Below are 22,256 nucleotides of genomic sequence, written 5' to 3' on the forward strand. Positions count from 1 at the left end.
CCTACCTCATAGGATCTTCGTAAGGTATAAATACAGTAATGAGGAAATTCAGTGCTTAGCACAGCGCCCAACACATCGTGAGTGCTCACTAAATGCTACTGATTTCTGTAGTGCTGGTGGCTGTTCTTATTAGCTTGGCAGGACCCACCTCCCAGGAAGATCCTGTCACTAGTTACCCAGGTCTGTCCTCACTGAGGCGCCATCAGCAGGCCTCCGGGGGACCAAAGAGAAAAGAGAAGTGAATGTACTCCTGAGAATTCCCATCTTCCAGGGGCTTCTGGCCAGCCTGGGAAAGAGGCTGTATTAGTGCAGAGGGGAGCAGAGGGGCAGGCAAGGCTGGACAGGAGAGCCAGGGATGGGGCTGGATGGGCTGGAGGGCAGGGTGGACGGCAGGGGCCTGACTGGGAGTGACCTTCCCAGGGGCACTCTCCCTCCCACCCCTCCTAGGAGCTTCCTCTGAGCTTCAGCTCTGTTTTTCTAGGCCCCCCACAGTCCAAATGAGGAGCAAATGGGGAGCTGCGAGGGGGCTCTGCCAAAAGATCCCTGTACCACATGGCCCACCTGGCCTGGCTCCGATGGCAGGCCAAGAGGCAGAAGGGTACAGGAGGAGGGCCGACCAGGCAGCAAGCTGTTCTCCAGAGGGGAACCCCCCAACCCCCGCTGTCCCAGGAACCCAAGGGGCTGGGTCCAGGACTTGGCACATTTGGGACATTTGGACTTGAGGGCAGAGGTCCCAGGCACCATTTGCTCTTTTTGCTTTGGGGACAGGCTGGGGTTGGGGAAGAGAACCTTGCCCTGTTTTCCTCTGTCAGGGCAGACCCTGCTTGCCTCTTGCCTCCACCTGGCCCCCACACTGGTCTTTTAGGCTTCCTGCCCACCCCACCCCACCCCTGACCCCAGGGGCCCTGGCTCAGGAGGCAGAGGCTGGAGGGAAGGAGGAAGATCTTCTTTGCTGAGGTGAGCCCAGAACCTGTTCTGGGCCTTTCCACCTGCCACTGTAGGTCCCCTTTCCAATGGCCTAGCCTCTCGCTGTTTCCTGAACAGCTCCCTCCTCCCACCAGCCCCCAGGGATGGTATACAGTGCTGTGCCCAAGAGGCACAGAGACCACCTGAGTTCAAGTCCCAGCCTTGTCACTATTAGCTCCGTGACCTTGGGCAAGTATGTTAGTCTCATCTATAAAACAAGGCTTGTAATAGTGTGTCTTCCTCCTTCGGGTTGTTTGTGAGGCAAATTAATCCATGCGAAATGCTTAGGACAGTGCCTGGTACATAAATGTTTAACAAATGTTCTCTCCTATTACTCTCCGCTCCTAGGCCAGCATCTCAGTTCCCATTCTCTCTGCCCACTTATGCCCAGCCCCACTTGATGAGCCCCTCCTCTGAGAGGTCTCCCCAGCATCACCTGCTCTCCTGACCTCTGTTTCGCTCTCCGGGGAGACTAGACCCACAACAAGGACTGTGACATGAGCAGCACTAAGTGAATCACAGAACAACATGCCAGCCCCCTTGGTGCCAATCTCCTGACCGGTGACCCACAGCAAGAAATATATTTTGTGGCACAGCATAGTCTGTGCATTTGTGCACATTCAACCTCCATCTCCATCTAGGTATGACCAGAGCAGAAATCTCACAGAATGACATCCATCCTCGCTGGGTGTGATCCACTCTTCCGTTTGCCCGTTTGTTCCTTTGGCTAAAGGCCAGTCTGACACAGGGTGGGATTAAGACCTCCAGAGGCCCTCAACCCTGAAAGGATTAGGGGTGAAAGGCCACAGCTTGTTTATGGAGAGGAGGTGAGGTCAAGGGGAGCTGCAGGGGAGGGTGCATGAAAGCCACTGGAGGCTGGAGCTGGGAGGAGCAGGCCAGGCCTAGGCAGTCACGGGAATGGGGCTGGACATTTCCTCTAGGCAACTGGGGATAACTGGAGATTTTCCAGTGCAGGAGGGCTGTACTCAGATCCGTGTTCTAGAAAGATCCCTGGGATGGCTGTGGGGAGGGTGGGTTGGAAGGGCCAAGTCAAGGATGGGGCAACCTCCCTGGAAGCTGTTCCTGGTGTCCAGGTGAGAGAGAATGAATGAGGCCACATCAAAGGGACAATGGGGTGAGTGAGGAGTGTGGAAGAGATAGGTGCGAGAAGTGGCTGATGCTTTAGCTTGACTGACTTGGGTCCCATATGATGCTGCTTCCTGAGGTAGGTACAGAGGAGGTTCAGTTTGTAATGGGGGTGGGGACAGGGGGGAGAGGAAGTAAGCATTCTCAAATTTGGATTCATCCAACAAACATTAACAGGACTGACACAGAGAAACTAACATTTGAGTTTGGAAAGGTAAACTCACAGAGCATTAAAAGGGAAAAAATAGGGGATCCCTGGGTGGCTCAGTGGTTTGGCGGCTGCCTTTGGCCCAGGGTGCGATCCTGGAGTCCCGGGATCGAGTCCCGAGTTGGGCTCCCAGCGTGGAGCCTGCTTCTCCCTCTGCCTGTGTCTCTGCCTCTCTCTCTCTGTCTATCATAAAAAATTAAATAAATAAATCTTTTTTTCAAAAAAAAAGGGAAAAAATAAAAGCCTAGCACCCACCATTGCAATCATTTCAAAAAAGAAAGAATATCTTGCTCCACCCAAATAGGAAGGGCATAACCTCATAATAAAGGACAGTCCTTTCTATGAGTGAATACATTTAGACTATGGAAAACCTCTACTTTGGGATGTTCTCCCCATTTTGCTGTGCCCCGTTGAAAACATGGCTGTGTATCAGCCTAATTTGGGGACTGTGAGAGCCACAGGTGAGGGGGGAATGGGCAGAGGAAGAGAGGTGGGCGACAGAACACAGGGAGGGGTTCCAGAAGTAGGAGGAAAATGAGAGAATAATCATGGGGGCCAAGAGATGAAGGAGGGCTTAAGGAAAGAGGGCTTGGCCAATGGTATCTTTGGCCACCCAAGAGTTCAAAGGGATTTGGCAGTTAGGTTATTGGTGACCTTTGGTGGTGCTCATTCACTAGGAGGATGGGGTGGGGGCCAACCTGCAGGAGGGCTGAGGTACTTGAGGGTGATGGAAAGATAAGAGAGTGGGAGGGAGGAAGAGAGGGAGGGGAGAGAGAGAGAGAGAGAGAGAGAGAGAGAGAGAGCGAGCATGTTAGGGGAATGAGAGAACACATCTGAGGAGAGAAAAGCTGTATTTCTTGGCATCAAGGAGACCGCCATTTTACATTGGGAAGGGAGAGAGCTAGAATAAAGAAACTGGCCTTTCCTGAAGAGAAGGGGCATGATGATGTCTGGAGGAAGGGCCCAGAGAGGAGAAGGAGGGTGGATGAGGCCAAGGCCCAGATAAAGGGATTAGCCTTTAACGAGAGGGGCACCTTGTCCCCTGAGAAGGGAGGGCTGGGGGAGGAAGGAAGTTGGAGCTGCAGGCCAATTTTTTGGGGGTGGGGCAGGGCACTGAGGTAATTCATGCTTGAAGGCCTCTGTTTTCTCAGGGAAGTAGGAGGGAGGGGTGGAGCAGGAACATGGTAGGGAGCTGAAGGAAGTTTGGAATGTGGCCCAGGGAAATGTGGAGGCCAGACTTAGAGCATGACCAGGGAACACGCTCAGGGGTCTTGGGGCCCAGCTGAGGCTGTTGGAGTCATCTTGCCCTGCGCAGGTTTTGTCTGCCTCCCTAGGCTGTAAGCACCCTAAGGCAGTGTCCTCAGCACTTTCCTCTTTCTAGTCCATTCCCATGCCAGGCAATGCCCAGCCCAGTGGTGTGTAGCACAAAGGAGGGGCCCAGTCCTCTCAGGAGGGCCTGGCAGAGCCACCAAGGGCAAAACCCAGATACTATGGGGCTGTCAGGGGAAACAGAGGCAGGGCCGTAATCACCCCGAAGAGAAGCCATTCGTTTGGCTGTTCCACACCTTTCCTTGCTACACTGCTGGCCATCTTACTCCTGTTCTGTGCCAAATGGAAGGGCACACAGCCAGGCTCCCACTTTTGTCCAGCGACACTTGCAGGCCTTAAATCCTTCAGCAAGAGGGGCCGGGGCATTGTCTCCCATTGACTGCTTGAGGCGGGTGGCAATTCTCAGGAGGTAGCAGGGCAGAGAGCAGTTGTGTGGGGAGACCAAACAGCCATGCAGATGGGCCTAAAGGGCAGCTGGGCTCCAGAAGAGCATGCTAGAAGCTGGCCTGAGGGGAACCCTGAAGCCCGCTTAGGAGAGCAAAGGGGCCAGACAGCCCCAGTGGTGAAGGATTGTGACCCAATGAACACAGGTTCAAGGCCAGAGGTGGCATGACGGGTGGCCTGGCCAAGTCCGGTTGGGCTTGAACTCCTGAGATCAGGAGTTAATGTCTCCCTCTTCCCCCTTTCCCTCTTCCCTCCTGCCTGTTTTCAGAGGCCCTGGCCACCTGGAGGTCAAAAAGATCCCAGGGAATGCTAATAGGTTTGCTTCTTTCTCCTCGCAGGCCCCAGGCCTGCCAGCTCTTGTTTCCACCTGGTGCCTCCCCTCAGCCTCATTCCTCTTCTGGGCCAGTGAAGCAGTTCCAGCAAACCCTCAACTTCTGGAAGTGAATTTAGCCAGGACCCTGCCAGACTGAGAGAGATTCGGGCTCCCCAGCAGCCCTCCTTCTCCCCTCTCTGGGGACCCGGGATCCAGAGAGCTTGCCTCGGAGCAGTCTGGGGCAGCGCATGCCACTGCCCTCATTTCAACACATATAATAAACCTCTGTTTATTGAGGGCTGGTATGGTGCCAGGCCCTTGGGTTAGGTGGCGGCTGGGCTGCTAGAAAGTTTTCCTTTGATGGAGCCAAGATGTGTCTCCCTGTAGCTCCCACGGAGCAAGTGTCATCCCCCATCGGCAACCCCCAACCCCGACAGAGTCCTCTCTCTCTGCAACTAAGCATTTCTTTCTTTCCTTTTACCTTCCACGTGTCCTTATTTTCTATCGCCCAAAGAATATCGGGTCTCGTAGCATTTTCAAGGACGGTCAGAAAAGCACGAAGAAGGAAATAAAAAATCTCCCAGTCTTGGCTCTCTCCCGCTTGTTTTCTTTCCCCACTCTTCCACCAAGCCAGTTGGAATATGAAATTGTCTCACCGTCCCAGCCCAAGTGAGGCATGTGTTTTACCTGGTTTCTGATTTTTCCTTTGCTATCAAGCACATGGTGGGGCTGGAATTTGAAGTGGGGTGGGAGCCGGGGGTCAGGGGAACAGAGGAAAGAGGAGCCCCTTGCATCGAGTTGTTCATACAATTTTGGGATCTGATTTTCTTTCCCACTTTCGGTGTTGATGCTGAGGCTTCCAGAGCATGATCGTCAGTGCCTGCTTAGTATTCAAGGGCAGAGACTCACCTTGCTGAATGTAGCTGGTTTCCCATTATTGGACATTGGATTTGTTTCAGATTTTGGACAATCACAAACCCTGATGGGGATGAATGCTGAGCCCCCAGAGGAATATTTTTGGGACTTCTAAAGCACAAGGAGGCTGCTGGCAGTTGTAACTGGAAGCTTTTTGGCAAAGGTCCAGAAGACTGGCTAAGGCCAAGGACTGTGCTGGAGCGGCTGGGCTGCCCACCCCCACCCCCAGCCCTGGGGTCAGTACCCATGTACCCAGTACCTGTCACAGAGTGTTCAGGCTGGCAGGCCCCTTGAGGCCACTGGCCCTGCACCCTGCACCCTCCTCTTACACGTGAGGGAACAGAGGCCTTGGGGCCAGGGATGGTTCTTCAGCAGTTTAGCAGCCAGGCAGAGACCTGCTTCCCCGCCACCACCCCCCTCCCCACCCCAGCTCCTGGACTGGGGAGTAGGAGGGGGTGCTGAGCTCTGCAGTTTGGAATCTGACCTGGGAGCCCTGAAATGCTGCCCATGCTTCTTTACCAGACCACTTACTGCTGAGGCCGGAGAGGAGACTCAGGCACTTGAGGGTCACCCCACAGGCAGCTGGACCTGCTACACCCAGAACCTCCTTTTTTCCTGACCCAGGTGGTACTTAATGGCAGTGCCACCTAATATCAGGGCCACCTGGCAAATCTCTTGGGGGTTTGAGCCCAAATAACGTGTGGGTCCCTCACTCGCCTTAGCTGGGTCAGCTATCCCTTTTCTACTGGGAACTGGCTTTGCCAAAGGCCTGTCTTTCCAGCGCTCTATGCCGGACAGCTTTCCGTGGTTTGCGGTACTAATGAGCTTCCTTCTTTTACCCCCTGCCCCAGCCAGCCTTGCTACTGCCTGGGGAATTTGCACAAATGGTGTATGATTTGCCCCTTCTGTGTTTTCCTTTCTGACTTGGAGGTAAAGAAAACCCTTCACCCCCCACTGACTCTCTGTTTATTCAACTGGGAGAGCTTTCACACCCAGAGACCCAGGCTTCCCCTCCCAGAGCTCCCTGTTCTAAATCCTCACCCCTCCTCCCAGGTCCCCTCCAGCCCCAAGCTGCCCTGAATAATTTATGAGGCCAGGCAAGCCTTATAAAAGGGTCTCCCAGGAAAGGCCAAAAGAATGCAGGAGGTTCTGAGAAATAAGAGCCCCTATGACCTGCCTGGCCTCGACCCCCTAAGGATGGACCCTTCCATTCCCTCGGCTGCTGCCCCTGGCCTATTAAGTCCACCACTGCTTGTCTCCTCTGGACAACAAGTAGGTGGCAGTGACAGGTAAGCAGACCTTGGCCCTTGGCGACAAGGACTCAGGTTTGGTGGTGTCCTGGGAGAGGAAGGAAAATGAAATGTCCAGGGTGCCCCTGCTCTCTGTGGAGGGGTAGGACAAGGCCTCACAGCCCTCAGAGCCCCTTCTGCATCTCAGGCTGGAGTGTCTCAACTGGCTTCACACCTCATTCATCCCTCTGGGTGGCAGGAGGAGACTCGGGGACAGTGGGCATTGGCAAAGCTGAAAGCCGAGCAGCCAGGGCCTCATGGGCCAAGTTGCTCACTGAGTCCACTGAGGAGCACGGGAGAGGCTGCCATGGAGCCTGGCTTTAATATGACCTATGCTGAAGAGGGAGTAAAAGAGGGCCAAAGTCCTAAGAAGCCTCTGACCAGGGGCCCTTCTCTTTCCTGACCACACCATAAAATCTCCATATTTTTTTCCTGGACCTCTGGAAGTCTAGTGGGGAAGCAGTGGGCCCAGAAATATTTCAGGCCCCTTTCCCCAGCCCCGGAAGATGGCAGGACTCTAAGCTCTCCTTCTTGGCGTAGTCAGGGGCAAGATATTTTCCATCCAACCCCCATTTCTTCCTCCAGATGTGTAACATTCAGCAAACCTTTAGCAAGATGCCTACTGTGTGCCAGGCACTGCACTGGGGTGTTGGGGATTCAGATATGGTCAAACCTAAACTGGTCCCTAAGAAGCTCAAAGGCAAGCAGATAATTACAAAACAGCATGACAAGAGCAACAATCACATTGTTCAGGTGGGGACGAGAGGGCAGGGGCCTCATGACAAGCTTCCTGGACTAGACAGCCTCCGAGCCAAGTGTTCCGGAGGCCTCTTTTGTTATCTCAAGGAGTCCAGGTTCCAGTCTCCTTCTTCCATAGATTGATCTCTTTGTCCTAGAGGAGCGTGTCTTTGGAGGCCCTGGCTGTCCTCTGCAAGGGACCTACCACAGTGGTGGGGGAAGAAAGGCATCGAGGCGGTGAGTCTGAGCCCCCGATACATGCGGTCACGTGCATAGGTGGCCACAGGCATTCACGTTGACCCAGAAGGTCCGTTTCCAGAGAGCCCCAGCCCTTGGTCCAGGGCTGCAGACATGGCAAAGTATCTCTAATGCCTTGCTCACATTTGATTCTTCAACAGCTCTGAGAGGAGGGCAACCCTGAGATTTCTGTGGCAATCCTTAAGATGGAGAGACGGGTGCCCAGAGTAGTGAAGGATTTGGGCTGGCCCTGCCACTGGCCTGTGAGAGAGCTGGTGCTAGAATCCTGGTCTCCTGGCACCTAGCCCCAGTGCTCTTCCAGGCCGCCCTTACCTCCCCCCCTCCCACCCCCGCCAATGAATCTTGGCTGCTTGGTGGAACTCTGTCTCTTGGACAGTCTCCAAACAGGTGTTAGAACAGGGGCAGCAAAGCGAACAACCCCCAGGACTCCATGCACTTGCTTTACAGCCAGAACCAGGACAGAGCCCCTTGCTGAGGGGGCGGGTAGGGGCTGCCCCCGGGATGCCTAAAGTTTCTTCTAGATCATCTTACGTAGGTTTATGACCCCTGATACAGAGGAGGCAGTTGTCTGGCCATGTACTTTGAACCACATGCTAGCTTTTGCTTTGGACAGGCCACTGGTGGGGCGACAGGTGCCAAAGTCATAAAGGCTGCCTCCGAGTTCCATCACCCTGTCAGGTAAGTCTGGCGCGCCGAGCTCAGAACTTGCTGTAGACCCACTCGCGCTTCAAATCGGTACAACAGCCTTGTGAAGCAGGAGGAGGAGAGAGGCAGTGCCAGGATCCCTTTTTCATACATTAGGAAACTGAAGCCCAGGGTGGTTAAGGGAACTGGCCAAGGTTGCCTTACCTGAAGTCAATGCCGATGACCCCTAAGAATGAGCCCCTTTGGGCGAGGTCAGTGAAGGAAGCCTTAGTGGGACACCGAGGACGCAGGGATAGATCATTCTTGGCTAGAAGACTTCTGAAGTGGGGGGGTGGGATCAGTGTCAGAGCTGACAGATGCCGGGGCAGGGCCTCCCCACAGCCATCAGCCCACCAGACATTACCTTCCAGCCTGCATCCCTTTTTTAACAATCTAGAGAGTTCTGTTACAATGTGTATGCACTTCCTCCTTTTCCCTTTCACCTCATTCTGTAGGCAGGAGAAGAAGTTTAGGGGTTGACTTCTTTCTTGGTCTTACTTGCCTCTCTGCAACAGATGGGACCCCGTCTAAGTTAGGGGCTATATTTCTTGTCTGTCCACAGGCTCTTCTGGCCTAAATCCCGCTCCTTTGACTACCTGTACAGTGATGGGGAGATTTTACTGCAGAACTTCCCTATCCAGGCAACGATCAACCTATATGAGGACTCAGATGACGAAGAGGAGGAAGAAGAAGAAGAAAAGGAGAGAGAAGAAGAGAAGAAATTGGAGACAGATGAAAGGGGGCTGGGAGAGCATGTGAGGGGACCAGGGTCAGCACCACCCAGGGCCATAGCTCATCCTCTTTCCCCACTCGTGACAGGCCCAAACTGAACCGGTCAGAGTCTGATTGGGGTTCAGTATGACTGGCAAGGCTCTAGAGCAGCAATTAGCCAGGAATCTCCAGATATAGCCCTCTAGACTGTAAGTTGGGTCCTTGAGTCACCAGCATACCCTGGCCATATTCAGTTGGCCTGTGGGCCCAGGCCTCTGGCATCTCATTGTCTGTGTTTCTGTCATGTTGACAGTGTAAGGGTCCAAGAAGCTCTAGGGGAAGACCTGCTTTCTGAAGTTCCCAGGGAGCAGACCAAGACAGTGCATCCCCATGCAGAGAGGAACACCTACTCTTCAGGGGTCTTTGACTTCCTGGCATTCCAGCTGGCCCTATAGTCTGTCTCCCCATAGAAAGCCTGACTTCTGGCTTCTCCTCCAGGGATTCCAACCTCAGATCCAAGCAAAGTTAGGACACCTCATTGATGGGCCTTGCAGGAGAGGAAGGGGGCATCTAGAAAATCTGCTTGCTTTGGGGACCTCCCTCCATTTTGCCTGCTATCCACTGGGGTCTGTATATTGGTATGAATTGAATCAGGAGAAAAATAAACTAGACAATGTGTGCCCTTTTCCTGGAACTGTGCTGATTTCTTAACTGAACTCTGCCCATGTTGTGAAGCCACAGGCAGAGGGTCAGAGACCAGCTCAAGGCCAATTTGTTGCCCTACCCGAGGTCAGTTGACAGATTCTACTCCATGGGGCTATAGGGCCAGAGACTGACCCAGCATGCGGGACAGACTTTCTCTGTCAACTTGTGAAATCAGTCAGGCTTGATTAAACTTGATTAAAGACAGCTTAGGAAGGGAGCAAAATGGCCCCCCAAAAGCAGCTTGAAAATTGGGAATATGGCGGGGGGGATTTAGTGAGAAATACAGCCTCAATTGAGCTTTGGAGATGAGTATATGCAGGTGGGGAGGAGGCTAGGAGGGCTCACTAAGTCCTGTCAACTTTATCTACTTGATTCCCTTCGTATCTATCACTGCTCAGGTCCTCATGCCTTTCCTGCCCCAAATACCCCAACTAATGTTCTTGCCTCCAGCAAGCCCCTTTGCAATTTTGCCTCCCCACTGGCCATCAGATAAGACCACATCGTGCCCCTGCTGAAAACCCTCCTCTGGCTCTTCACTGCCTCACCAACAATCGGACTTACCTCTTTTTTTCTTTTGGCTCGCAGACCCTCTTGAGACTCAATGGCTTCTGCCTTCATAGGTTCACAAATTAAGTTCTTTGTGTGATATTCTAGGCTGTTCAATCGCCTGGTTCTTCCTGTCTCTTCAAACTCATCTCTCTTGGCAGTTGAAGCCCATGCCGTCTGGCCTTGAATGTGTCGAGGCTTGATGGATTTTTAAGCCTCTGTCTGGAATGCCTTACCACCTTTGGATGTCTGGGCAGCTCCCATTCATCCAATAGGACTCGCTCAGACACCATTCCTGAGAGAAGCCTCTGCAGACCTTCAGGTCCAGGTTGGGTACCCCCATCTATTCAGTACCTCCTCTACCATAGCACCTGCCTCTCTCCCTAGGCAGCAAGATAGCTAGGTAGGATATCCCCATGTGACTTTATTACAGAGCACGCTGCCTGATACCAAGCACGTGCCCAGCAAGTGTTGAAGAGAAAAGATCCTCAGGTCTTCTTAACTGCCTCTGCTCCTCCACTTGCTGGCTTCCTGTATCTTTGCGTAGCTACCAACAGGACAGGGGGGCGTCATCTGATTGAGGAATAAAATGCTGGCCATTTCTTTCTCTTCCTTCAACTTGAGCTGGGTTTTTTCAGTGCTGATTGAGATAGGCTGCTTCAGTGATGAGCTCTCCCTGGGCAGCAGCTGCATTTGACCAACTGAAGCAGACCACCAAACTCACACACACTGGTGCCATCTATTGGTCAGAATTTAACTTCGGTCCTTAATTCAGGCCACCCAACAGCTGACCTTTGACCACTGTAATTCCTGTAGTCCATTCTGTTTCTGCTTGTAAGTAAAGCGGACTCAACCTTGTGCTGGCTGTATGACCTTGGGCAAGTTAGTTATCCACTCAGAGCCCAGTCTCCTCATCAGTCAAATGGAGAAAATAATACTTCTTCTCAGGGTGGTTGTGAGGAATTCCATGAGATAACTTATGTAAAGTGCTTAGCAAAGTCCCTGGCACATCCTAAAAGCGCTCGGTAAACGGTAGTAGTCATCGCAATTGTAGTTTTAGTAGTGGTTATTATTAATTTTATAACAGACATGAGCTTATCTGTAGAGTCAGCTAATGACTGGTTTACTCGACTAATGACTGATTTATCTGGATCCACCCAATCTCCCTGGCACCATTTGGTTTGGCAGTTGAAGAATCTTTGTCGTGTCTGTCTCCCATTAAAAGAAAAAAAAAAGCCAACAGAGGTCACATATGGCTTCCCAGGCCACTCTCCACGGGTTTCTTTTTCCTAAGACAGAGGCTTCAAAACTTACTTTTTGTGCTTCTGTGAAAACACGTTTTTTTGAATGGAATACAGAAGCCCGATATCCAAACCAAAAGAAGATGGAGCTGCCCTGGCGGAAGCCACAATGTCTGATGCAGAATTCCTACCCTGCTGTCCTCTCTCCAATCAATAACTAACTCTCTCCACTTCTCTGTGAGGTGCCCTCAGGGATCCCTAGATTGTTGGGAAGATGGTTTGGAAACCACTGTCCCGAGGGCTAAAACAAGATTGATTTGAAGTCGAATTGGGGGGGGGGGACAGCCCGGGTGGCTCAGCGGTTTGGCGCCGCCTTCAGCCCAGGGCCCGATCTTGGAGACCGGGATCAAGTCCCATGTCAGGCTCCCTGCATGGAGCCTGCTTCTCCTTCTGCCTGTGTCTCTGCCTCTCTCTGTGTCTCTATGAATAAATAAATAAAATCTTTTTAAAAAATTAAGTCAAAGGGGGATTAGTATTTTAACAGATCCAGTGTTCCATTTAAAATCCTTGTCTGGGTCCTAAGCTCAGCATTTCATAGCTCAAAAATTGCTCGAGTCGTTGTACCATAGGTTGTAGGCATTTAAAATCCTTGGAATCCCAATATCCTTGGTTTTAGGGTATTATATAGCATAGAATTACAAATCCCTAAATCCCCAGGGGCTTAAAGACCCTAAAACCCTTGGAGCAGTAGTTCTTAACTCAGAATGAGCTTCTCTTACTTTCCCTGCCCACCTCCTCCTTACTGCGCAGGCGCTATTGGTCAGCGGCAGACATCTTGTCTCACTCCCCTCCTAGTCCCCTGCCCTGAAATGGCTTCTGATCCTCCTCCCCACACATGGTTGCTAAGTGATTGGAATTCACTGTTATGAGTAACCAGAGCCCAGTGTGAGTTACTTTGTCACGGGTGTATCCAGTCCTTGTAACAACTTGAAATCCAGTGCACAGACACAAGAGAAAACTGCACAAAACTGGAGAGTCTTTCCTCCCCATCCACGACAGCTGGCCCATCCTAGGGCTCCGGCCTGCCTCGCCCCAGCACTGATGCCCCTGGCTCCCCCACCCAAAAGCAACAGAGAGAGGGCACATTAGTTGAATGGGAGGCTGCATCTGAGCTGGGCTTTGAAGGATGGGCCCAGGGAAAGATGGAGGAGGAACACTTTCCAGAAAGAGGCAATGGTATAAACTCCTTCATGACACAAATACTTATTGAGCACCTACTCTGTGCCAGGCGTTAATATTGTAATGGTTAAGGGCGTGGGTTTTGGAGGCAGATGCACCTGTGATCCCATCGGGTCTCTGCCATGTGCTGGCTCTATCCATAGGCCCACTCCACTCAGGTGTCAACGAGTTGTCAGCTCTCTGCTCATTCCCCTGTGTCTCTAGGCAAGGAACTCCCTCTTCCCTACCCCACTGAGTATCGCCAACCCCCACCTCTCCCCTCTCCCTCTAACTGAACCTGTGTGTTTATCTAGTGGGCAGTTTGTCTCCTTTCCACTTCAAGCCCCTGTTGTAAAATGGTTGCCCATCCTGTTCCCAAACAAGGTTGTCGTCAGGTGGCCTGAGTTCACTATTTGGATCTGTTGGGAGCCTGGTGTGGGGTACTGTACTTTTGGTTTACTCACAGGTGGGAAGGCTTGCAGCAACCTCCATGCAGGCACAGAAACCCAAGTACAAAAACCTGGCAAAGAGTGAGTACCTAGTAAGTGGTAGCCACAACACTCTTTACTAGGTACTTGCCATTCCCGTAACACCCATGATCACCTGTGGCACTATAATCACAATAATCCTAGGAGACAGGCACAATAATATTATGCCCATTTATGAATGAGAAGACTAAGAGTTAGCAAGGTCTTTGTAGCCTGGATTTGTGTGCTTGCATGAAGGTTGAGCTTTGCTCACTGGAGGTAAACTGAAAAACGCAGTGGGCAACACCAGATCCCTGACAGGTCAGAACAGGGAACTCAGCCACCCTTTTACACCAGGAGCCTAGGGAAGAAAGGAGACAAACTTCCCATTAGATAGCCCTGCATGCGGAGTTGAGAGAATGTGGGTAGGAGATCGTCACAGCAAGGCAGAAGAGGGAGTTTTCCCTATGTAGAGGGGACAAGGCAACAGGATGGCTAGGAGGGCAAGAGTTACAACAGCTGATAATCATTGAATTCTTAGTATGGACTGAGTGCACAGCTAGAGACCTGACAAGGATGAACTCTTTTAATATGCCAATCCTGCAGGATGGGTACAGATAGGAAAACTGAGGCTTAGAGTGCTTTTTAAGACTATTTATTTATCTGAGAGAGAGAGAGAGAGCCAGGGTAGAGGTAGAGGGAGAAGCAGGCTCCCCGCTGAGTAGGGAGACCTATGCAGGGCTCGATCCCAGGATCATGACCTAAGCTGAAAGCAGACACTTAACCAACTGAGCCACCCGGACGCCCCTACAGTGTTTAAAAAGAAAAAAAAGCCTTGCCCCAAATCACACAGCTGGTAATCCACGGCCCGTTCCAAGTGCCAGGCCCTTTACATGTATTATGTCACTTCGTCCCTTCAGCAATCCTGAATCTTAAGTACTAGTTCAGGTGAGCACAGTGAGGTTCAGAAAGATTAAGGAATCTGCTCAAGGTCACACAATTAATACGGCAGAGTTGGTCTTTGAGCGAGGACAGCACGTGCCTCAGGTGACCCCGACACTAAGCCACAGGAGCAGGCTTCAGGTCTGTCTACTGCCAGAGCACCACACTTTCAGGAGATGAAATATACATGCTGGGGGAAGGATTACATCTGTGGGAGGGGAGGAAGAAAAAAAAAAGTTTCCTTTCTGGCTGGGAGGGAAGTGAGTCAGAGGTTAGGAATAATTCCGGGCCAGGAAAAACTGAGGGATGCTGAAAGGCACAGAGCGGCCAAGCTTGGCACGTTTGCAGGGCCTCCAGCTGGGCAGCAGCGCGGTTCCCATAGAACCTGGGCTGCTTCCTGGGCTGCAGGGTGGGGGCGGGTGGCCAGGGGCTGCTGAGGGACTGCTCCTGGTCCTACCCCTGAGCGCTGTGTGGCCTCTGAGCGCAGTGGGCCCCTGCTGGGTGTCTGCTTAAGAGCCTGGAGGGAGGAACTACATACCCATTCCCAAGGTGGTGGGCCAGGCACTGAGCTTGGCACTGTGCACGCTTTATCCCAGAGCAGGGCTCGCCAAATTCCAGCAGGATGGGTGGCGCCAAGCTCATATCTGTAGATAAGAAAGAGCTCTGAGAGGTTAAGTGACAGTCAGAAGGTATGGACGTTCTCCATGGGGAGAACCCGGACAGTGAAGCTACAGAGTCCTGGTTCCTGACTATTAGGCTCATCCTACTCTCTACTGATTCCCCCAGAGAAGTCCTGAAAGGCCCTTAGGGGCGCGCAGCTCGCCGGCTCTTGTGTGCACTACCTGGAGGAGAAGCATGTAAACGGCCATGCCGTTTCTGTCCCCATCATTGGAGCCACCTGGGGCCTAGAGCCAAATGTTGATAAAATGGGGGTTGAGGCGGAAACCCAAGAACAAGCTGGAGTCAGGCTGTGGGTTCTTCCCAAGGCCTTCCACCCGGGGAGAGAACAGCCAACTCCCAGAAGAGCCCGCCCCCCCGCCCCACAAGTGAACTGCTATCTTGTAACAGCGGGAGATGCACTGCCCCCTAGTGGCCGAGCTCTAGACTGAGCCTGGATCCTTAGCACTAGGCAAGGGGTCAGGAGGCCCATCACCCAGAGGATTCTATGACCAGCCATTTAGCACCTGCTGGTTATGCGGAACAGGCTCTGGAGTCACACGAGAACTGGGTTCAGGTCTTGGTTCTCCTCCTTGCTGGCTAAGTGATCATGGGCCAAATAGCACATTAATCTTTAAGCCTTAGTTTCTTCACCCATAAGATAAAGACAGTAATACTAATTTCACAGGGTCAGTGTAAGAATTAAATGAGATAATACATGCAAAGGACTTAGAGAACCTGGCACATTATGAATGTGAGATACAATGATGTATATAGCGCTGTTCTTTTTTTTTAAAAAAAAAGATTTATGTATTTAGAGAGAGGAAAAGAGAAGGTGGAGGGAGGGGCAGAGGGAGGAGAATCTCGAGCAGACTCCTTGCTGACCATGCAGCCCAACATGGGGCTTGATCTCACAACCCTGAGATCACGACCTGAGCCAAAATCAAGAGTCAGATGCTAGGCAGCCCCGGTGGCGCAGTGGTTTAGCGCCGCCTACAGCTCAGGGTGTAATCCTGGCAACCTGGGATCGAGTCCCATGTTGGGCTTCCTGCATGGAGCCTGCTTCTCCCACTGCCTGTGCCTCTGCCTCTCTCTCTCTCTCTGTGTCTCTCATGAATAAATAAATAAATAAGTCTTTAAAAAAGAAGAGTCAGATGCTTAACTGACTGTGCCACCCAGCACTGTTCTTTTTTGGCACATCTTAGCAGTTTCATCTCTGACTCTTCTTGACTTCCCCTAACTTGCTCTATTAGGTCCTGGATGCCCCCACGTGTGCTGTCTTGCCCCAAGGCAGGAACTGTCAACACACTCATCTAAGGCTTGTGGGCAAGACCTGAGCTAAGCCATGTACTTTCCTCCATGTATACTTTTAAGAAGTTCTGACTGTACATCTTTGTACATCCTGTGAATGTTCATAAACATGCTTTACACAGGCTTTTTCTGTGTTTCTGAGCAGCTTTACATCCACAATTTCACCCGAATCTCGTAATACTCCCCATGATATATTTACATTTTTCTTTTAAATTCAATGAATTAACAAATAGTGTATTATTAGTTTCAGATGCAGAGTTTAGTGATTCCTCAGTTGCAAACAACACCCAGTGCTCATTCCATCACGTGCTCTCCTTAATGCCCATCACTCAGTCACCTCATCCCCTCACCCACCTCCCCTCCAGCAATCCTCAGCTTGTTTCGAGAGTTAAGAGTCTCCTTCTGAGCCTCGGTGTCCAATGAAAGATGAATGGATAAAGAAGATGTGGTTTATGTATACAATGGAATATTACTCAGCCATTAGAAATGACAAATACCCACCATTTGCTTCAACGTGGATGGAACTGGAGGGTATTATGCTGAGTGAAGTAAGTCAGTCGGAGAAGGACAAACATTATATGTTCTCATTCATTTGGGGAATATAAATAATAGTGAAAGGGAATATAAGGGAAGGGAGAAGAAATGTGTGGGAAATATCAGAAAGGGAGACAGAACGTAAAGACTGCTAACTCTGGGAAACGAACTAGGGGTGGTAGAAGGGGGGGAGGGCGGGGGGTGGGAGTGAATGGGTGACGGGCACTGGGGGTTATTTTGTATGTTAGTAAATTGAACACCAATAAAAAATAAATTAAAAAAAAAGTCTCCTTCTTACATTGCTGGTGGGAATGCAAACTGGTGCGGCCACTCTGGAAAACAGTATGGAGCTTCCTCAGGAAGTTAAAAATAGAGCTACTCTATGACCCAGCAACTGTACTACTAGGCATTTACTCGAAGGATACAAACATAGTGATCTGAAGGGGCACCTGCACCCCAATGTTTAGAGCAGCAGTGTCCACAATAGCCAGACTATGGAGAGATCCTCGGTGTCCATCGACACATGAATGGATAAAGAAGATGTGAGATATCTATCTATCTATCTATCTATCTATCTATCTATCTATCTATAATGGAATATTACTCAGCCATCAAGAAAACAATATCTTAGCATTTGTGATGACGTGGATAGAACTAGAGGGTATAATGCTGAGAGAAGTAAGTCAATCAGAGAAAGACAATTATCATATGATTTCAGTCATATGTGGAATTTAATAAACAAAACAGAGGATCATAGGAGAAGGGAGGGAAAAATAAGACAAAACCAGAGAGGGAGATATATATATAATCCCATTTTTTTCAGTGAAGAGATTGAAGATAGGAAGAGAAGTGACTTGTTCAACATTGCACAAGTCAGCACAGGATTTAAGATTGGACGCCCCCCCCCCCCCCGCCAAAAAAAAAGATTGGAACCCAGAATCTTCTCTTGAGTCTAGCGCTTTACCACCAACCCTTGCAACCAACCACCAAGGTTCCTGAGCTCTGACTAACCGTGAAGCATCAATAACCCAGGATATGGCTTATTGTTTGGAGACCACATCATTACACTTGACAACAAGTTTCTTGCTTCTACTGAGGCTAGGTTGTATCCCCAGTAACCTGTCAAACTATGACTCTTCTCCTAAAAGAAAGGGCAGCAAATTACCAGGACAGGTGGCCCAAGACTGACACATCTCCAACACATGCCAAGAATACAATTAAATGTTAGAGTACGGGTTTGAGGAGAGGTGAGCATCGTCCCCTCAGCCAAGCTGCATGCACTGCTGAGAAATTAACTTTGCCCTGTCCTCACAGCCAGCTTGATTTAGCCACTCATCTCCTGTTGGACATCATTGGGGCTCAATAGGGCAACTCTGTCCTTAGTACAAAGACTGGGAAGTGTTGATGTGTGCCGTGAGCATGGGTGCTGATGGCAGTACCTTTTTGCAAGCACTGAGGGAAGCAGTATGTTAATAGCTTTCTCCTGGTGTCGCTTGACATGATTCTGGGGGTAGAGGATGCAGGCTTGACTGTCAGTACCAGAGGCTGGCCTGCTCTCATTCTGACACATCGGCAACAGGAGCACAGCTGAGATAACAAATCATCGAGTGCAAGACCCCCTCCTTATCCTCTGTGTGACCCTGAAGCCCTGGGAAGCATGGTTCTGCTGAGAGGAGAATCTTGTTACTTACCCCTGGAGCACTGGATCTCTGCAATTACTTGCTCTTCGCTCTCTCATCACCATGGCAACCCAAGAGAGGGAGCCAGCATGAAATCCATTCCCCAATAGACTGATGTGCAACAGCAAGCGTTCTCTCTCTCTCTTGCTCTCTCATGTTAGAGAAGGGGAGCATTTTTAACCCTCTTTATGCTTCAGCCTTGGTCCATGGTGGAGAGCAAATACTCTCACCTACAATTTGAGGTGCTTGATATACCTCTTTCTTAGAAGTTCCTGCATAGGAGCTACTACTCTGATTGGTCTGAGATGAGTCATTAGGGCTCCATGTCACCAGTGAGCAAGGTCATCACCATGAAAAGTGATATATATCTATGTCTATATAGTCAGTTACCCCTGCTCCGGATTTTTAGGTCAGGCCAATTTGTTCTGAAGACCTTAGCTTCTCAGATTCAGAAAGGAGGGAGTAGCGTAAGCTGCATTTTCCAACCCATTTTTTTTTAAACCAGAGAACCCTGCAACAGAAGGAAAGAGAAGAGGAGTTGCCAGGCATATGCTGAATCCTCAAATCAAGCCTTTATTAATGAATGACCTTTTCCTGCTGTACTGCTAATTGTTCCTTGTGCTACATAGCATTCTTGAGATGAAAGCTTTCAGGAGAATGGTGAGTGGTAGGATTCAGGCATGAAAACTCCTCCTTGAACCCACAACACCTAGGAAGGCGTCCCAGGCCTACGTCTACACTGGGCAGAGAGGGTACACTTGTTAAATTTCCTAACCTTTCACTGATCTCTGATTACCTGGGGAGCAAATTCGATTGAAAATCAAATTTTGGGGGCACCTGGGTGGTTCCGTGGTTGAGCATCTGCCTTTTGACTTGGGTTGTGATCCCAGAGTCCTAATATCAAGTCTGGCATCAGGCTCCTCACAAGGAGCATACTTCTCCCTCTGCCTATGTCTCTGTGTCTCTCATGAATAAATAAAATCTTTTAAAAAAATAAATAAATAATTCAAATTTCATATTGAGCTTCTGGTTGTGTGGGGCTCTTCCGTGGGCACTCAGAAGTGACCTGATATGTAGCAAAAATTGTTAGTCTGGGAGCAGGGGCTTTGCCTTCAGCTAAGAGTGAAAATATGCTCTGCTCAAAACAGATCCATGCGAATGTACTTAATTATCATAACACTTCTGGAAAACTGCAGGGCAATTTCCACAGGTAAAAATGTTTAAAATAAAAATCCATTCTTTGTAAACTTATGAGATTTTATTCGTGGCTATGTAATATTTTCTGAGGTGGGGGCAGTTTTGTAGGAAGGAACGAGCACCAGAATCAGCAGACTTTACTCAGGTCCTGTCATTTATTATCTGAAATATCTTGGACAATTGACTTAGTTTCCTTATCTCTAAAATGGGGACAGTCATTAGCCTATCAACATCACAGCTTTGTTGGTTATGAGGTTTGAGTAGAGTTTACTTGATGAAATCACTCCGAAAGTTGTAAAATGCTATATACAGGTGTATCTTAATAAGCACCGTGAAAGGAACTTCAGTGTAATAGTCTGCCCTTCAAAATGCAGACATAAGCCCCAAAAATTTCTGGGAGAAAAACCCTTGGAGATCTGGCATAAAAGACATTCAGGAAAATTACTAGAGAAGCTAAAGCTCGTGGCTTCACTCGTAGATGTAGCTGAAATATTTCTGTTTTGCTTTCTGCTCAGCCTCTCACGGATATTCTGTTTCCTACTCAACCTGAGGAAGCTGTCAAAGAGGCTCCGTATTGTACAAAAAGGTGAACACGGAAGCTTTGCTTGAATTGCTGGGAGCGGCGACATTTGATAGTTACCATCAGTAATGGCTTACAGAATCTTTAGTTTATGCTATTTCTCCAAAGGTAGGCTGCCTGCACACTTGAGTAAAACGAACATAGGCCCCCTGAATGTACTTAGCATATCAGGAAAATGGATTTTTTTCCCTAGAAGCCACTTTATGGATTCATACTATTTCAATCCCACCCCTGCAAAAATACTGGAAATTAAAACAAGATTCTCTAAAGAGGTGGAAAACCCTACACGTGAGCCATAAAAGAATTACCGCAGGCACAAGAACAACACCAAAATGGTAGGAGAAATTCCAACTGACCAAAACCTTTGCTGAAACTAAAAGTAAAATGAAGGCAGAGTCACGGGAATACAAAGGAAATTACTGAAAGTGAGAAAGTTTCTTCTTTTAAAAAAGGGAAGGGTGGAGATACTAGTCTTTATGTACTGCATTACATAATATAGAATATATTATAATTATTAATATATACATACTACATATTAATATATGTAATATAATGTATTACATATATATATAATGTATTATTTCTTCTGTGTACCTTTCCCCTCTTAGACATACACACACACACACACACACACACACCCATAAACTGTTCCATGCAGTTAGTTGAAAGGAAAATCTCTTACCTACTGAATAGAAGGTAAGAATTATAAATGCAGGTCTTCCTTGCTATCTATTTTTGTGACTGCAAGAATATTACATTGCAGCTGGGGACACCACAACTGAAAACATACAGAACGGGGTATGATTTAAAAGAAATAGGCAAAGGATTAAGGAATTGGCCATATTAAAAAATGTTTACAGGAACTAGTATCCAAAAGTGCAGGGGTGCCTGGGTAGCTCAGTCGGTTAAGCATCTGCCTTTGGCTCAGGTCATGATCCTGAGGTCCTAGGAGTGAGCCCCTCATCAAGCTCCCTGCTCAGTGGGGAGCCTGCTTCTCTGTCTCCTCCCTGCTCCGTTCTCTCTCTCTCTCTCTCCTTCACTATCTCTGTATCTCTCTCTCTAACAAATAAATAAATAAAATCTTTTTTTTAAAGTGCAAATCTGGGACACCTGGGTGGCTCAATGGTTGAGCATCTGCCTTTGGCTCAGGGCGTGATTCTGGAGTCCCAGGATTGAGTCCCACATCAGGCTCCCTGCGAGGAGCCTGCTTCTCCCTCTGTCTCTGCCTCTCTGTGTCTCTCATGAATGAATAAATAAAATCTTAAAAAAAAATAAATAAAGTGCAAATCTAGGGTTGTGTGAGGGGGGTAACTTCAGATGTGATTTTACTTCATGCTCTCTTCTTTCCAGATGCTCCTTTAAAAGCTTACACTGTTTTTAGACTGTTAAGTTAAGGGTTAAGGCAGTCATAACAAAGAAAAGAAAGATTAACTTCAAAAGAGCAACAATGAAACTGACAGCTTAATTGAAACCATAGAAGCCAACAGACAATGTGATGATATTGTTGAACAGCTGGAAAATTTTTTAAAATGAAAAAGCAATATAAAACTTGATATCCAGCAAAAATATCTTGCAAAGGTAAAAGTGAACACACCCACACAAATATATCCAACTGATTCTTTACAAAATTGCTACAGCAATTTGATGAAGAAAGAGCCTTTTCAAAAAATGGTGCCAGAATAATTGAACATATAGAGGCAAAAAATGAACCTCATCCTGAATCCCCACCTTATACACAAATTAACTCAAAATGGATAACAAACAAATGTAAAACACAAAATTAGCAAACTTCTAGAGAAAACCGTAGAAGTAAGTTTGGAGGATCTACAAGTAGTCAAATAACGCTTAAACCTGACACCAGAATCACCATAGTATAAAGAAAAAAACCGATAAATTGGATCTCATCAAAATCCTATGAAATACATAAAAAACAAGCTACATACTGGGAGAAAACATTTGTAAACCACATGGCTAACCAAAAACTTGTGTCTAGAATATAAAAAGAACTCTAAAAACTTGACAGTAAAAAAACCCAAACAATCCAATTAGAACATGGGCAAAAGACGTGAAGAGACATTTCAGTGGAGAGGATACACACATGGTAAAATAAGCATATGAAAAGATGTTCAACATCAGTACCTATATTAGCTGGCTAGAGCTTCCATAACAAAATACTAC

General features: G+C 48.9%; 2 protein-coding genes across 4 annotated transcripts in view; one reads left to right on the forward strand and one right to left on the reverse strand.

The window, feature by feature from the left end:
- Nucleotides 1–10,286, reverse strand: part of CLDN2 (claudin 2) — a 29,557-nt gene extending 19,271 nt beyond the window's left edge. Inside the window, exon 1 of the mRNA XM_072818297.1 lies at nucleotides 10,268–10,286. The gene's annotated coding sequence lies outside the window, so the exon portion shown is untranslated. The remainder of the gene's footprint in view (nucleotides 1–10,267) is intronic.
- RIPPLY1 (ripply transcriptional repressor 1) lies at nucleotides 1,870–9,695 on the forward strand. Of its 3 annotated transcripts, none has more exons than XM_072818299.1 (4): nucleotides 1,870–2,060; nucleotides 7,507–7,585; nucleotides 8,220–8,284; nucleotides 8,853–9,695. In XM_072818299.1, exons 1-4 carry the CDS (start codon nucleotides 1,885–1,887, stop codon nucleotides 9,118–9,120), a joined length of 588 nt encoding a protein of 195 aa, XP_072674400.1. In that variant the 5' UTR covers nucleotides 1,870–1,884; the 3' UTR covers nucleotides 9,121–9,695. The 3 variants fall into 3 exon arrangements, with proteins under 3 accessions (XP_072674400.1, XP_072674399.1, XP_072674401.1); XM_072818298.1 differs by lacking the exon at nucleotides 1,870–2,060 and adding an exon at nucleotides 5,708–6,593 and having other exon boundaries at nucleotides 7,509–7,585; nucleotides 8,162–8,284; XM_072818300.1 differs by lacking the exon at nucleotides 1,870–2,060 and adding an exon at nucleotides 5,856–6,610.
- Nucleotides 10,287–22,256: the final 11,970 nt, after the last annotated feature.

Source organism: Canis lupus, chromosome X, assembly GCF_048164855.1.
Source record: "Canis lupus baileyi chromosome X, mCanLup2.hap1, whole genome shotgun sequence".
In the NCBI taxonomy this organism is placed as follows: Eukaryota; Metazoa; Chordata; class Mammalia; order Carnivora; family Canidae; genus Canis; species Canis lupus.